Raw genomic sequence first — 17299 nt, 5'->3', positions numbered from 1 at the left:
TGGTCATTTTAAAACAATGAAGGATAAATTCAGGGAGCTTTTATAATTTTAGGTGTTAAACCAAGTAGATGCCAACATATTATGACAAGGTTACTAACAAATTAGAGTTGTATCTATTAGTTTAAATGAAGACTACTTTCAGAAATAAGGAAAAATGAGATATAGAAAATAATGTTTGAATTTTCGACAGGAATACAAATGTAGCAATTTTACTGAAAGAATCTTGTTAGACGCACTTGAACAAGATCCAACCTGAGGCCACTGTAGGAGGCGTAACAAACTGGATAAAACAGCAGAAAAAGAAAGTATTCTCGACCAAATTAAATCTATTTTTGGGTGATTGGTAGTTGGCAATTTTTGCTTTTATTCAGGTCTTTTACAATTATTCAAATTAAACATGGAAAGTAGATGTTGCTTCATTTAAAGGGGTCACAATCCCTGGACTACAGGACTTTCAAAGTTTCATACATGACTTCTTCGCACTTGTTTTGTTTACACCTCTTGAAAGATATAATGTATAACATTTCCACATTAAAATGTCTAAAAGCTACAAGACCTTTGTTTTATATCTTGTTGAGTTGTGTACTTAAATTTTCAAAAATGTTTCCTGCAGTGTTCAAACGCACAAAAATCTGTTATATTCAAGGTAACAGTGTTTTTCATTTGGTTGCTAAAACCTCCTGGAAAACATCAGATGATACTCCAGGAGGAAGTCTGTGAACGTGACTTAATGTAGTGTGAATAAAACTTTAATACTCCACCTCGTCTGTTAACATTTCTGCCTCTGATAGATTTTTATCTACAGTGGTGGTAATTTCACAATGAAGACAACACCTCCCAGGACCCCCACGCTAGTTCATGTATCATCAGCCTACATCTTTCGATTTCATTGTTTTGACTGAGAAACCCCTCACGGCAGAAGTTAAATACTGTGCATTTAAATGTTAAATGAAGAAGAAATTAAATGTCACCCCTACTGTGTACTTGTATATGGAATGGGTTAGCAACAAGCGTACGTATTACCCTGTGGACTACCACTTTGAAGTCTCGAGTTTGGCATTATGGATGTCACCATCTTGGTTGTTTGGAGCAAGAAATGACCATACTTGGACGAGAGGGTGGAGCTGGGGAGGATATCCTGATTGGATCTCACTGAGAACCCGAGGACATGCGGTGGCAGCGCCTTGTCAATCACAAGAAAGCCACGCCCTAAAGCATACCCTGATTTATTGTCTATTTTACACTAAATGGGACCATAATCTACAAAATGAACATCATCCTGTGTTGAAGAAGACTTTAAAACTAGAGATTGGGACCATAAACTCTTTAGGAAACTGTTTCCTGAGGTAATAAATCAAGTGAGAAATCTTCTCATAAACTCACATACAATTGGGCTTCTTGAGTTGCCTCCTGCTGGCCGTTAGAAAGAATGCAGGTTTCAGGCACTTCTGCAGTGGCTTTACGTTTCAGACCCGGGAGCTCCGACCAAAATGGCCACAAGACATGTTTTGGGTGACGGTCGTGGCCATAACTCTAGTCATGTTCCAACCAAAGTGCAGATTTTTCTACTTTACTAATCATCATCCTGTCTATTATTCGCCCTCAGCCTGCTGGCCTCTCTCTCTACCAATCCCTCAGGATGCTGAGGTTTTTTTCTCACCCGCAGCTTCTTGTCCCTGAACAGCAGTTTACGTCCGGTTTCATTGAGCTCCAGCCAGTCAATCTTGGAGTCGTGGCTGATGGTTCCCAGATTGTAGCCCCCGGCCAAGTCCACTGAGGGGAGGAAAAAAAAGGACAACTGAGCAGCGGTCAGACTGCCAGTGTGCCAATGCATCTGACTAAAATTGGCCTTTTATTCAAGACTTGAAATCAGGCAGTCATTTCTAATTATTAATGATTCTATCAGGCAGAGTGAGCGGTTTCTCTACTCTAAACTCACCGGCTCTGGGATCAAGATCATATTATTAGTTGGTTCATATCAGACCTACATCAACTTTTTAATTAAAATGGAGTGCAGTCCAGTCAGTGGAAAAGATACAGTTCAGCTGATGATCTACAGCAATGACTGTAGCTGTAGCAGTTCAGGACTTATAATATATCATATTATTGTGGTGAGTAAGAGACACGAGCTGGCCATAATATAATAATGATAACACATCAGCATGTTCTCCAATCAAAAGGCATTTCACAATCCCACGGCACAAAATGAACATTTAAATCTGCAGGAGTCGACAGGGTTGCTGATGACTCACTATTACTCGGTCAGGTACGGAGAACTATTGTTCAGAAAATACACCAACTAAGCTGTTCTTGCTTTGGAACAAAAACTCATCACCCACGGCAGATTTAAAACCACAGTTGGCATTTAAGGATGAGGCTTGTATTATTCTGCGGTTAGCTCCATTGTTGTCCAAAAACACATCAGTGAGCCAAACCGTTGCACTGTCTGACAGTCTTTTAGTTTTTTTTGAGTCAACCAATCAATGTGTACTAATCCACCATGTCTGATGAATTAACGCCTTCATTTCACTTTAATGTAAAGCATATGCGATTTAGAAGAGTAAGACCAGCAGTGTAGGCCTTTTACAGCACAAGACAGTGGGATCTTTGCTATGTCAATAGCTGAAAAAGCTTTGTTTTTAACCTTTAAAGGGACAGTTCACCCCAAAATCAAAAATACATACTTTCCCTCTTACCTGTAGTGCTATCAATCCATCTTGTTTTGGTGTGAGTTGCTGAGTTTTGGCGAGATGTCTGCCCTCTCTCGATGATAATAGATAATAGATGACTAGCTTGTGATGCTCAAAGTGGCAAAAAAAAAACATATGAAAAACTCAACAGCACTGTCTCTTTCCAGAAATCATGACCCGGTTACTGAAGATAACCTATCGTTGCATGTAAGCACTACTTTACTTCTGTAACATTAGCTAGCTTAATTGCTAGCCCTTCCTCCACGAGTAGGCGGCACGCTTCCTTCTGGGCAGTGATACGGAAAGAAAATAGTTCCTACATGAAACTGCTCACAACAACAACGTCTGTGGATTATCTTGAGTAACCTGGTCAAGTGTATGTTTTTGGCGCTTAGAGCACCAGAAGCTGAGTAACATCTGGTTTCATTATATTGGAGAGAAGGCAGACATTTCTAAGGCTGATTTCTCCAAAACTAGGCAGCTCACACCAAAACAATCTACATGAATAAATAGCACTACAGGTAAGAGGGAACCAGTGTGTTTTTGATTTTTTGGGTGAACTGTCCCTTTAATCTAGGTGTCAAATCAGACCTCTAATTACTACACAGCTACAGTAGTCTTTTTCCACAAACATACATTCTTACCAACAGCAATGGTCTTTATATCAATCAGATAAGCAAGCTTCTTGTTGTCTTCAACTCCTCTCTGCTTCCTCTCATTTATCCGGACGCTACGTACACAAACACAAACACAGGTTTAAAAAACATTAATCAGTGTAACATAGCTGACATTACACTGATTTAACATTTCTAAATCCAGTGTCAGCTCAGCTTAATTGGCTTCAGCTGCTGTTCATCATACTTGAAATCCCAGGACAGCCCTGATCATGATGTTGTCATGCTACAGTGTCCAGCCAGAGGCGAGGAGCAGTCAGAGTGTCCTGAGACCTGCAGTCGGCCATTAGTCAGTCACCTGGGAGCTGTCAGCCCTGACACTTTTGACAGGGCTGAATATTTAAAATGATGTGTGCTGACTAGCAGACACTGACACTGACATGTTACATGATGTCTGCACAGCTCAATACAGCCATCTAATGGACAGAGCTGGAAACAAAGTCTGTTAGGAATGATCATGGACTGTGGTCAAACTACTTGTGATTGATTGTATTAGAACATGTATATTAAACTGACGTTTTTTCCATGTTTATCTTGGATTAAAGAAAGGGAAGATGGTCTTTTAGTCATGTATCATTAACATTTTCCTATCTTAAACTGCAGTCAGAAAGATTATAATAGATAATAGATAGTTTGAACAACCCAAAATTGTTACATACATATCTAGAAATGGCTATTTTTACTATCTCATTACTCTAAACTGTCACTAAAAAAGAAATTTAGCCGGAAAATTTGTAAATAAAACTAACGAACTCTTCTTTTTTTTCTGTATTTATTGTATTTTTGTACAAAATAAAGAAATATAGCATAGTTGATTCAAACCTCTACACACATATACACATACAGATATGTACAGAGAAATTCGAATAACAATAACATTAAATAGCATAAAATCAATTAAGAAAAACTAAGAAATAAAAGTGGTTTTATTAAAATAAAGTCTAAAAAAGCCCATAACACATGATTTTAAATGGATAAAAACTGGATCAAAATAGAATGTGATGTAATTATCAACTTCCAGTGTCCCTTCTTGACCTCTATTATATTGTTTGTCTACTATTTTTTAAATATGCCGTATATTCTGTCAAGAGCAATGCAAATACAGATATATATATGGTAATACACACCCTGAAACTGCTTTTACTGTAGAATCCCCCAATAATCTAGCTATTTCATCATTTAGGTTGATATATATATATCAGGATATTTAAATTAAACTATTTTTTGAAACAAAGACATTTAACAAAACAATCAGTGGATCAGTAATATCTTTCTGACTTATCTATGTTTCTTCTTTGAAAGCAGACAAACCGGTTGTGTTGTCACCAAACCAACCTCATAAGGTCTGTTTGTTTTGTGTAATTGGACCTACCTGATGAGGTGAGGGTTCATAAATTCTGTTCTGACTGATCCCAGGATCTCGTTGTTGCTGTATTCCACCAGGCTCAGCTCCCCAGCATTAAAAATCATACACACCTTGAACAGAAAACACAGTAAAATAAAAACACAGCAGAAGAAAATATAATGGGAGCAGTGGTGTTGATAGCCACATAGTTTGAGAGCTGACTTTTTACAAACGAAACAAGAGGAGTAAACATGAAGTTATACCGACCAACAGGTTACTATTTACCCATGTGGAGAATCAAATTCTAATGTAAGAAGTTTATGCAGCACTTTAAAGTTGAATATTTATGTCCTTTGGTGTCACAAAGAGCTCAAGAAGAAATAAGTAATTATCAGCAATATTTCTATTATTTGACTGGAAATCGACCAAATGTTGAATAATGAATCAACAGTAACGGACAGGATGTAAAACAGGCGTCTTGTAGCCTAATGATTCGGGGCTTGTTAGTATCGGATCACTGCTGTATACTTTTTAATGGACGTAATAAACTGACAAAGCACATGGAGTAAAAAAGCAGGTAAAAAAAGAGTAAAAAATAGGTTTTAACAGCCATTAATCATGAAAAACAACCATGCTGACTCATGTACCTGTTAACATTTTGCATCACTAATTAAGATCGATTATAAGATCACTTCCCTAACAGATTTGACAATCAGCAGATAGATTCATGAGTGGTTTAGCTGTGAAATCATGCTGAAATCACATATCCACTATCATAAAATCCTGTGGTTGGTTGTTTGCTTTTACACCAAAAAACAAACCACACCAAAGTTCACTTGACAGCAGACCGAGACCCTCCTTCCTTTTCAAGGGGTCTCAGTTCAATCGTTTGGTCCGCACAAGGGTTCAATTGACAGCTTTCACGCCAGCACAAATGAAACAAATCAACCTGGCAAATGGACCTGATCTCATCTTAACCAAATCAAACAGGTCAGATGTGAGAAGTACCCAAAAGCACAAGACATGATAGGACCTGTAACATAACCTTCACTCTAACGGTAGTGTAATTATATACTACAGTTTATTGCTCCTTGGCGAGTACTGTCTAAACAGGTTCAATTGCGACACAACAGCCTTCTTAACAATACACTTCACACAGCCAAAAGCACACGGTGTGTACTCACTGTTTCATTTTCAAAGAAGAACTTCTCGTTTCCCCCAGAACCGGGCCAAGGCACCTGAAAGAGAGGCAGCAGAATCAGGCCTTCAGTTCAAATGTTGGAGCAATGCTCACTGCAGATTATACATTAATACAGGGCGATCAGTCCACTTCTGTTTATTGTGAGAAGTAAACAAGGAGCCAAGTATGTATGAAGGCATGTGTTTTTCCAAATATACACATTTAAAATTAGATTTGTCTCTGTTGTGTCGGTATCCAGGCTTGGAGCAGATAACTTTAAAATGTAGTCAGTTACTGAAAACAAATGACATGGCTATTTCAGTAATTAGTGACGTAATCCAAAACAACAACAACAACTTCTGAATACTTCTGGATTACTTTAAAATTAAATGTTGAAAACATTGCACCTTAACTTAACTTGTATTCCCTTTTCTCTTTAAATATCTCAAAACATTTTTAAAGCAAATAAAATGCTTTTTATGCATTTTAAACATTTTCATTATATTTTAAAAACATGATCAAAATCTAATCAAGTAATCCTTGAAAAATTAACTACAATCTAATTATACATTTTTTCCAATGTATTACAGGCTGTTTGTAGTTACTTATTTTTTATTATGTGATTACATAGTCTTGATTGTATGTAATCTGTTACTACCCAACCCTGAACTGGATGACATGCTTCAAAACCTCAGCAGATAAACCTGAGATGCATTATGTAGCCACAGTTTTTGGTGCAACACCACTGATGTAAACACAAAACCCCGGTCTGTAACAATCTGTCAGATGTAATATAGGTGCTGACTACAAACAAAACTCATTACATCACAACAATGTTATGTGTTGAAAACTTGTATGTTGAAGTGTACATGTATGTAACGCTGTGATTCTACCCTCTCACTGAAGTTACATAGTGCAGAAACAAGAGACAGAGACACCATTCACCCTGTTTCAAGACACTGCACCATCAACATGATTCTGAAGCTGTTATTTTAGGGTAAAGAAGTTGAAATCCTACCTCGCTAAGTTTATTTGTCAGCAGGTCCCCCAGCAGAAGAGTTTCGGAGGTGTGAGCCACCAGGTAGCGATCTTTGCCCATGATTTTGACTTCCTCTATCTCGTAGCCATAATAGGACTTCAGGACGACCCGTGTTCCTGTAGAGAGGTTCCTCACTATCACCTACAAGAGAAGGGAGAGAAGATTCAGACAGCAAAGTGAAGAAGGAGACAATTTTAGTGACAAGGTCTTAAAGTTTATTTACACGCAATGGATTCAACTTCCCTTTAAAACACCGCTTTGTTAACTCAGTCTGGTAGAGTCAGAGAGAAAGCACTCACTTACAAAAAGAAAGAAAAAGAAAAAGAGTTGCTTCTGAACTTTTGGCTGGAAAATGTAATTACACATCAGCTGCCTCATTAGCAGACAGAATTACTTTCTCAATCATAATCCCATCAATTGAAATCTTTATCTTTATTTTTTCAAACCAGAGGCAAAATCAATTTCTGTTCTAATTAACTTTGGATCTTTACTGTTAATCAGAAAATCCTAGATTGGGTTCAAAGGCCATTTTTGCACATTTCTATCCGTCTTGTTTCCAGAATTATTATTCTCTTTCAGTTTGGACCAGAAACAAGCATTTTTTTCTCACAGCGTTCAAGGTTTTTAGTACGAATAAGATAACATAGCATTTGTTCTCAGCAAAGACGGCAGACCTTTATTTACATTTTGTTAAAGACTCAAATAACAAATTATGCAAAATAATTAAAGATAAAGTTCTGTTGCTGGGATCAGATGACCTTCACACAAAATGTTGGAAACCACCTCAGTTTTTAAGGCTGTAAAATGATTGTTTCTAAAACCATAATCCTGCCGTCTTTTTCTTGATTATGAAATTCAGATACTGTCCTGTTTTTATACTTGAAGTAATTAAATATAAATTATTGTTATTGCCTGCACACTCACTCCATGCCACGAATGTTTAATGATGACAACACTTTGACGTTGCTTGGGTCTTTATCAGGTCAGAATTTTGGAGAAAAAAAATTCACACCCAAATCTCTACATCATGCACAACAATAGGCTGACAAGCTCCATGATGGCAGGTGTGATAGCTGATCCCAACTGCTCAGGGTGATAAACATCTGAAAAGAATTAACTAAGAAAAGTTATATAAATATGCAAAACATATATCTTATATACTGTATACATACAATATATCTGATTCATCATCCCATATATCAGTATCGACATCACCTATAGTCAGAATATATTCAATTAGAAGAAAAAGGGAAGAAACCTTGAATTAAGGCCGAGAAAATGGGTCAAAACACCCTTCTATAAAAAGTTAGGCTGATCAAAACAAAATAAGAAAGAGGTCACACCTGTTTTATTTATAAAACAGATAAGTCATAAGTGGCATAGACCAAAGTGAAGGCTGGAATGTATCATTTTGGTCTTGACTTCTACTCATTGTTGTGCAGTTAAAGACACTGCGTTTTGTGGTTAAGATACATAATTAATTGTCATTGTTTTCTGTTTGTCTGTGTCTCTACCTGGCTCAGGCCGACGTAGGTCATCTCAAACTTGTTCTTAAAGATGGTTCTCCGCAAGCAGCAGTCAAACAGCTCCACTCCTCCACACAGTGTTCCCTGTCAACACACACAACATAAATATATACATTAAACACCATGTACTTTATTACAGATTTGTGTTTTAGGTTTCTTTTTAGTTATTTGATGGTAATAGCAGGTTAATTAAAGTAAAAAATACAGGATCCCAAAACAGCATTCAGCAGTTTGTAGGGTTTGTCCAGCTTCTTTTCAAGCACTTTCAAGGCACATATACCAAAATTTTCCAGACTCTTGAAGCCTTTATCATCACATCTAAACTGTTACTATAAATGCAATTGTAGAAAGTTTATTTTATACCCACTGCAACCAATGATTATTGTCACTTTGTTTATTTCAGCAGCTGTTCATATCAACTTTGATTGCATATTTTGATCATGATTATTTAATGCTTGCTAACTTGAACACCAGGAGATGATATAGTGTCGATTAAAACAGCAGATTTGGCTGAAATTCAAGCATTTTTCTGGTAGTATATTCAAATTCAAGGGTATCCCTAACCTTGAAAACATAAAAAAAAATTCCAAGAATTTGTACAAACGCTGTGTTCAGTCTGACACCAGGTTATGTAAGGGACCGGAGAGACAACTCTCCATGCAGGCACATGTAGTTGAACCACTGCTACAAAGAATAAGTAAAGAGCAACAGTAGGCTGGTGTTAAAGTCACACAAAAATAATGTGATAGATAAAGTATTTACAGCACAGAGGCGTGATCCATCTTTCTTCCAGGCCAAGCTGGTGATGGTGTAGAGGTTGAGGATCTCTTTGGGCTTGGCTTCGTCCCACACTCCTCTCCTAGGAGCCCAGTTAAACACCCGCAGCCTGAGTGAAACATCAGGAAGATAAACAACTAAATTACCTGAGATGATTATTATAAATTATGCCTGGGGTGACTCTTTGGGCTGACAGGTATTATAGTACTGTCTGTATATCACCTGAGAGACCACAATACTGACCGGTCGTAACTGCCGAGGACAACTGACTGCCCGCTGGGGCTGGTGGCGGCCACGGTGAACTCCCTCTCTGTGCGGTCGCGGGTATAGTCGAAGGTCTGCAGAATGTGACCCTCTCTGCCGTAGGCCACCACCTTCTTGTCGCAGCCGCCCACCATGATGCTGTTTGCACCCCAGGCCAGAGCGTAGGGCGGGGACGGGTGTATGAACAGTTTACCCTGTGTCAGAGTGTGGCAGAGTGTGAAATGTAATAAAACTCAACTGTAAGATAAGTAAATACAGTAACGTAACATGATGATAGACATCGATGTGTGAGGCTGTGACCTACCTGAGACTCCCCTGAACCTTCGTCATCAAAGAAGTAACGCACGACGGTCCCATCAGCGTGACCGGACAGGATGCCTTTAGCGGAAATACTGAAACAAAACAGACAAATACATAACACCACAGAGGAAGAAAATGAATAAGTAGATAATCTGTGGCATTTTGAGAGCATTCAACTTTTCCTCTTTTTTCCCCAAATGTTTTGGGAATAAAAAACCAACAGTGCACCTTATAGTAAATATACTTATATTTAAATTACATGTGACATTATATTAAACTACATTTAATATAAATATGCATTTACTTGGAAGCCAATGAGACAACGCAGGACTCGGTGCCGTAGATGGTCGATGACTTGTTTGTCTGAGTGTTGGCGAGACGAACCTATTAAAAAAATTAGAACAACTTTTATTTAAACATACACAATTTTATTTAATATTTGACCAGAAAAACAGCAATTAATTTCTTATATTTTTGCACCAAGATAGATAAAAGTTATTAAAACAGTTCAGTAAAGTTTAAGATGTGTCTGTTTTTATGTAACATGTCAACAAATTGTTTTTAGCCAAAAAATATCATTCTTGACAAATTGAAAACACCTCTGATGCAAAAATTAGACGAGAAAGAACTCATATGTGCATTAAACGTTGGAAAAACACCGTTACCACTACTACATGCACTCCTGTTGTATCGGCTTACCAGTTGATACTTCTGTAACACTCCTACCAATTATAATACATGAACAAAATGTATGTATATAAACTGTAACATTAACATAATGATTCCTTTTATTGATTAGAGGTGGAACATGTTACTGACTTACCTTTCCATCCACTAATCCATACACAATTGCATGTTCTGCAGGCCACAACAGGCAGGTCACAGCACTCTGCAATACAGTGAATGAAATGTTGCTTTAAAGAGACGTCAGAAAGTCGGAAATTAAAACTTTCTACAAGAAAAAAATGTTTTCAGACATGAAAAAGCAATTAGAGTCAGAATCCTAGGTTGTTGTATCCTAAGTAGGGAACCCAACAGGCAGAATCCACCACCCCATTACCTCCAAAACATACATATTTAATTACATACAATTAACACTAAAGCAGCGGCTAGAACTGGACCACCTATGCAGCATCTTCATGAAACATTTATGATCCCATATCAGCTTTACAAGGCCTGAAATCTACTAAATCATCCGCAGAACATGCTAACTTACTGGCCAAATATCTTTTCATCAACATTAGATTTTGCAGTGGTAACATTATTATTTATTAAACATCTACTCATTTTTACTTACTGTCTGAACAAACTTGTTGCAGATGGCTTTCTTGTCGCCCCTAGGAGAAAGAAGACAACGCTGATACAAATCTGTTTGCATGAATAAATACACATCAATAATAAAATCATGATTATTGTTGGAGATGAGACCAGCCAAAGGACATTACCAATCCTCCCCGATCCTGTAGACAAAGATGATGTTGTCGGACTGTCCGATGGCGATTTTGGTGGAGTCCGGAGAGAACGCCATGTCATTGACAACATAGCTCTGTTTTCCATACTGACAAAAGATTACATGGGACTATTGTTATTAATATATACACATAACTTGTATATTAATTCAGAAACATTAGGGAATATCAAACCTGACACTCCTTATAGAAAAGTATTTTAACAATATACATGGAGGTGCAATAGGCAGGACTTACAGGGATAAAAAAAAAAAAAGCACTGATGATCTTTTAATTTAAAGGACAAAATCCAAATTTTTTAGTCCTCCATTACAAATATTATTACCCCTCAATCCTTATCTTAAAATAAAAAATATATATATAATGCCAAAACATACCAACCTTGCAACAATAAAATTGTTTCAAACTTTTGGTAGCACTTCATTTTACAGGTCAGGATATGTCATGGTAAGAAGGTTGTAATTACCAAGCAACATAGTTGAATCGTCTTTGAAATTACCCCCAATTACCACAACAACTACCTAAAAGACATTTTAGAAAATTATGTGATAATCTGTTTTTTTCCAACAAGCAGTTAATAAGTATCTAGTTATTCCTTTTATACATTTCCAGATTAACTTCTGCTGATCCTGCCATTTTAATTTCCAGCTAGTTTCTGACTTACATCTGTAGGCCAGTTAATTGAAGTTTATTTTTTAACTATTTACATTTTTACCAGACTGTTGTACTTGTTCTTATACTTGTCATTATATCCACATCCCTGAAGATCATATATCAAAAATTGTCTTAATCGTTCGTGAAAGTACCAACAGTCATCTCTACAATAATATCCCAACATCGATCGGTCAAGTTCTTTCAGGAGATTTCAAAAGATCAACATATATAGTGCATTGTGATATAGCTTAAAAATGTATCATTTTAAGGCCATATCACCCAGCCCTAATTCCTCATAACAGGATCCGGCACATGTATCAGTGTTTATGTCTGGAGTCATTTATGTGATCTGTCTTCATTTGGCTTGTTTAAAAAGGTTTTATCACTTTATCTCAGAACAAATGTCATGTAATGCTCTCACTGACTATTATTGTATATTATGAATATTTTACTCATGATCGTCTGTCCCAAGGTTGTAACTCTTTTCTGCTTTTGCTACTGAGCAGGTTGTCTCATTTTCTGTTGCACTGTTGTGTTGCTGCTATGTAATGTTGTGTTTATTAAAGTGACTCTGTGTGTGAGACAACATGAGGCTAGCTGCCCTCCTGTCTCACCTTGGAGTCCAGGGGTTTGGTGGAGAACTTGTCTCTCCTCTCTCCCTGCTCATCGTACAGCAGCACCACTCTGTCAACTGTGCAAACGGCGAACTTGGTGTTGTTCGGTGCCCAGGCCATACATGTCACTTTGGCAGCACCCTCCTATGAAGGCAGAGAAAACAGACAGTAACGTTAAGAAGTGATTAGCAGAGCATCTCTTTAGCTAACTTTAGCTAACTATATTTACACACGTTCCGTTATGTCCTGTAACAGACTCTCGACAAACTCCATGGAAGATGTATTTCAATGTTAAAGTGGATGTAGTTTGCCTGGTAAAAACAGTATTTGCCGTCAGTATTGTTGAGACTCTCGCTTTAGCTAAGTTGTGGCGTATTAACAGTAGTTTTATCAACTAAGGAACATTAACGCACCACAGTTGCTAGCGTGCAAAGCACGGTAAGTTAACTGTAACAATCTAAATTAAATGCCATTTAGTCACGGATCAGTAAAGTCACTTAAATGCCGAATAGACAAGAGGAAGTTAAAGTTTCGTTGCACCTTTCGATTCATGTTATTAGTGAGATCATAACCGTTACACAGTCACACTTTACACTGACGTTGCTCTCCATCAGCTAGCATTAGCTTACTTGTCACTGAGATTACCTGGGGTGTTAACAGTGTCTTCAGGTGCTTCAGTTGCATTTTCGTTCTCTCTTCGGGGAGCTCGAACAGGGAATGATGTTATTAGTGCTGAGATGAAGCGGAAATCTTTAGATTATGGACATTTTGTTGAGCAGCTCTAAGGTAGCAGCTAGCAGGGAGGACATCTTTGTAGTAAACATAACTGTGATCTCCTTAGTTACCGCTTGGGCGGGGACTCACGGTGCGTTTAAAACTCTAGGAAACAGCAGAAGCTTTCACCGCGTCGTTTTGTATCGAAAATAGAAAATAAAAACAGTGTAAGAGCGGAGAAGCTCGTTCATGTAACTCTGACTGCCAGGATTATCATCTTAATTGACAGTTCATATGCTATCACACAATGAATCCGTATATGTGTGTATGTTCAATACTAAAATCTGTGCGTGAGCAAAAATAGTCTTTAGCTTTTCATAGGTTTCATCGTGTTTCCGTTCTGTGTTTTAAATGTATGCTTTTTCTACAGTCAGTGACTGGATAGTTCATGTTTATTTGAATGGAGGGTCGTTTTTCTGCTAAAGCGGAGTTGGAAAAAAGAAAAGGAGTGGAGATGCCGGGGATTGAACCCGGGGCCTCATACATGCAAAGCATGCGCTCTACCACTGAGCTACATCCCCTTCCATATCCGCATTAATGGAAGTAGCCTATTTATACAAGTATGTCTGACCAGATCCATTAAACGTGTGTGTTGTGTAAGGTAGTAGATATATTTCAGCTGGTCGTCAGGTGTTGGACAAAGCTGATTGTGGTGTTATTGTTGCAACAAAAAGTTGTATTTACAAAGAGTCAAATGTATCTCTGTATTTTGACAGTACTCTGAATGTACCCCTGAAAGCTGTATGATCTTCTCATTTGTTAATTCATCTGAAAAGGCAAAACCTTGAACAAAGCACATCTATTTCAAGCCCTTTCAGCAAACTAATGAGATTTTAAGGCCTACATGACTTTACCTGTCGTTCTACGATTCAGTTTGACAGATCTGACCGTTATTCATCAATTTAAGCTGTTTTGAAGGTCTATGAAAGAAATGAACACTGATACACAACTTGTGAAAAAAAGTTTGAGCCAAATTTAGGAGCCTATATCTTGGGAGTAGGCCTACATACCCTCCCCCTTGATTTACAAATTAAAATGTAGTCATAATTGTCACACATTAGGGGGAACAAAAAGGCCATATGTCACATTGTCAATTTAAACGGGCAATAGGTAAGAATTTAAGTTGAAAATGTGAAAAATAATAAATAAAAATATGATCGGAATGTGAAGAGATAGCAGTTTTGACATTTTGATGTCTATATATTGTGTTGCAGAGATCTACTGAAGTTAGCATGCTAACCAGCTAGCCCTGTCTCCATCCATAGCTCCTGTGCTAGCGGTATAAACACTAACAGTCCCCTGGTCCTTGAGCTCCCAGTCAGAAACACTAGCTGCACGGCCAACTAAGCTAACTAGCAAATGGCAGCTACAGTCCACAGCAGTTAGTGGGTACTCTGGTGATACGCTTCCCCCTAATTGTTGAGCATGAACTTGACAGGCAAGATGTAAGAATTTAAGTTGAAGACATTCAACAATTAACTAAACTATTAGCAGCATGTGAAGAAATAGCAGTTTCGACATTATTTTGTCTATGTTTTATGTTACAGAGCTATCTATTGAAGTTAGCATGCCAAAGCTCCTGTGTAAACACTCCCCTGGACCCTGAGCTCCCAGTCCTAGCCGGTAGCTGCATGGCTAACTGAGCTAAATAGCTAACGACAGTTACAGTTAGCAGGAGGTAATGGCTACTCTGCCCTCGATTTGTTTTGAGTATAAATCTGACAGGTGGCCAATTCTTACATTTTGCACCTTTAAGGTGTCACTAAGAGATAAAGCAGTTAATGTGGAATATGTTGTCAACATGATATCAGCAGCACGTTCTTTACAGTTCTTACTGTGACAGAGTTAGGCAGCAGTCAAGTAAATGCTTATAGCAATAGTTATGACACGTAAGCTGTGGTCAAAAGGTTGCCTCTTAGATACAGGAAAGTATGGGGTCAGAAAAAGTCGACTATAATATGGTCCCCTCCCTCAAATGCTGCTGTTAAACTGCCCTTGAAGAAGGTGCTCTACCCTGACATGAACTACTTATGAGGAAAACGGTAAACATCTGATAATTCTTACAGTCAGACTGCTCATTAACCCAATTTTTTTTTAAATGACCATAATGAACCAGGTGATAGGTCAAACAGGTAAACGATGCTAAAGGGCAGTGGGTCACCTTTTATATTTACTCCCTGTGTTGAAATACATGTGTGTAGATTGTACCCTTCAAACAATAACTGCAATGTCTTTGAAGGTACATTTAAGGTCAACAGGCCATCAAGTACTGACCAATAATCACATGGATATTGACTGTAAAAATACACTGTTCAAAAAGCATTTCTGCTATTTTATACTTCTACTCCACCACTTTTTGGAAGCCAATGTTGAACTACACTACATTTATTTGACAAATGTAGTTACTAGCTACTTCACAGAGTCTGATTATTAATATAAACACTTAATTAATCAAGCTTTCATCACAAACGCACAAACCAAAAGGAATTCCAGCTGTTGAGAAGTTGCTGCTGCAGGTTGGCCTCCCAACTTCCCGCGAGCCTGGTGACGTATGAGTGACGCAAAACTGTGTTAAGTTTCCTGATTATACCGGAAATAAGCCACTTTGCCTTCAAATTAAAGTCCAACATGTATGACAACATTGGATTATTGTTACTACAGATTTGAAATACACATAACCTTGGAGGCTACTTGCAAAAATGAAAATGTTAAAACAATGAAAATAATATAAAGCAGATACAGATAAAAAGAGACAAAAAGCTGGTGTATAGCAACCATTAAGATTGCTTGTTATGTCCAGACATCCCCCTAAAATAACTGACAAAGTCAAATTTCACAATTGCTTTATTCAATTACATTTTATTTTCTATGGAATTCCCCATATGTATAGCAAAACACACTGCTTTGCAGTTCTTATTTACAGATGTTGATATTATAAAGACAAGTGAAAGTACCTTACTTTAGTTACAGTTCTGATGAGCTCAAATCAGGAGAAAAGATCTACAAAAGTGATTGTAGCAATAGTTTAAATGAGCAAAATGTGTTTTGCTTTGTAAAATGTGACCTACTATACAAACTTTGACCTATTCAACAGTCCCTTTTAAAGTGCCTTCAATCAAGATTACACATTACTTTGGCATTATTGTATGACTTTTCATTGTGACATGTCAAAAAGACCAAATTTTGAATTTGATAAGAATATAACCTGGAAGTATAGACAATATACTCAGAGTTTGTTCTCTTTCTCATATTAAGGAGGACTGAAACTGCCAAAATCAGAAATTAATCAAGAAATAAATGAATACATTTTAAAAAGAATAAATATAATGGAAAATTAAAAGGTAGATTTAAACAGAAATCTCTTTATGTCATATTATATATATATTATCAATGGCAAATTTATTGTATTCAATGGCACATTGATGCATTTATTCAGCTATTAAATATATTTTGGTCGTTGCATTCCTCCATATACATGTAGGCTCTATGTTTTTTTCAAAGTCTGACAGTTGGTGTTAAACAATTCCTCAACTTGACTTTATATTAAGGAGTATTATATGTAGTTAAAGGGGCACTATGTAGTTTTGGGGAAGAAACTCTAGTCAGAAGAGAAAGATACTCATTGACTGTTTTTTATATGCCTAAACAAATGAAATAAACAAACTTTATTCGTTTTCATGACAGAATAGACTGAAACACAATTTCATGCTGTTTTACTTTGTTTATATTTGGCGGACCCTGCCACCTTTCTAGCTTCAAACAGTATTCTTGAGACCTTATTCTTCTCTGAGAACAGCTTGTTTATTCAGTTATAAAAAATATAAATATTTCTGAGCTGGTACTATTACCTCATTAATATGAATAGAATGTTAAGTTTGAAATTCTTCTCCAAAACTACATAGTGCCCCTTTAACCTGCAACCCACAGCAGTTTATCCGCGTACCTTTTATTTTGAAACATCTCACCGGAAATGCAGAGTGTCGCCTCGTCAAA

At 37.3% G+C, this 17299-nt stretch overlaps 1 protein-coding gene and 1 non-coding gene across 2 annotated transcripts in view; both read right to left on the bottom strand.

Moving 5' to 3' along the window:
* ift172 (intraflagellar transport 172) overlaps positions 1-13288 on the bottom strand; it is a 45816-nt gene extending 32528 nt beyond the window's left edge. Inside the window, exons 1-15 of the mRNA XM_073493532.1 lie at positions 13178-13288; positions 12533-12676; positions 11241-11353; positions 11093-11132; positions 10619-10684; positions 10100-10179; positions 9800-9887; positions 9475-9689; positions 9217-9340; positions 8443-8538; positions 6908-7069; positions 5894-5947; positions 4737-4840; positions 3335-3420; positions 1661-1773 (exon numbers count right to left, since the gene is read on the bottom strand). Of these exons, the coding sequence (XP_073349633.1) occupies positions 1661-1773; positions 3335-3420; positions 4737-4840; positions 5894-5947; positions 6908-7069; positions 8443-8538; positions 9217-9340; positions 9475-9689; positions 9800-9887; positions 10100-10179; positions 10619-10684; positions 11093-11132; positions 11241-11353; positions 12533-12676; positions 13178-13216 (1524 nt within the window). The 5' untranslated portion in view covers positions 13217-13288. The remainder of the gene's footprint in view (positions 1-1660; positions 1774-3334; positions 3421-4736; positions 4841-5893; positions 5948-6907; positions 7070-8442; positions 8539-9216; positions 9341-9474; positions 9690-9799; positions 9888-10099; positions 10180-10618; positions 10685-11092; positions 11133-11240; positions 11354-12532; positions 12677-13177) is intronic.
* A 467-nt stretch (positions 13289-13755) lies between these two features.
* Positions 13756-13827, bottom strand: trnaa-ugc (transfer RNA alanine (anticodon UGC)). The gene has a single exon. It is a non-coding gene; the product is annotated as a tRNA-Ala (tRNA).
* Positions 13828-17299: the final 3472 nt, after the last annotated feature.

This window comes from Pagrus major, chromosome 22, assembly GCF_040436345.1.
Source record: "Pagrus major chromosome 22, Pma_NU_1.0".
NCBI classification, from domain to species: Eukaryota; Metazoa; Chordata; class Actinopteri; order Spariformes; family Sparidae; genus Pagrus; species Pagrus major.
The sequence above is the reverse complement of the archived record's forward strand: the minus strand, read 5'-3'. Positions and strand labels throughout refer to the sequence as shown.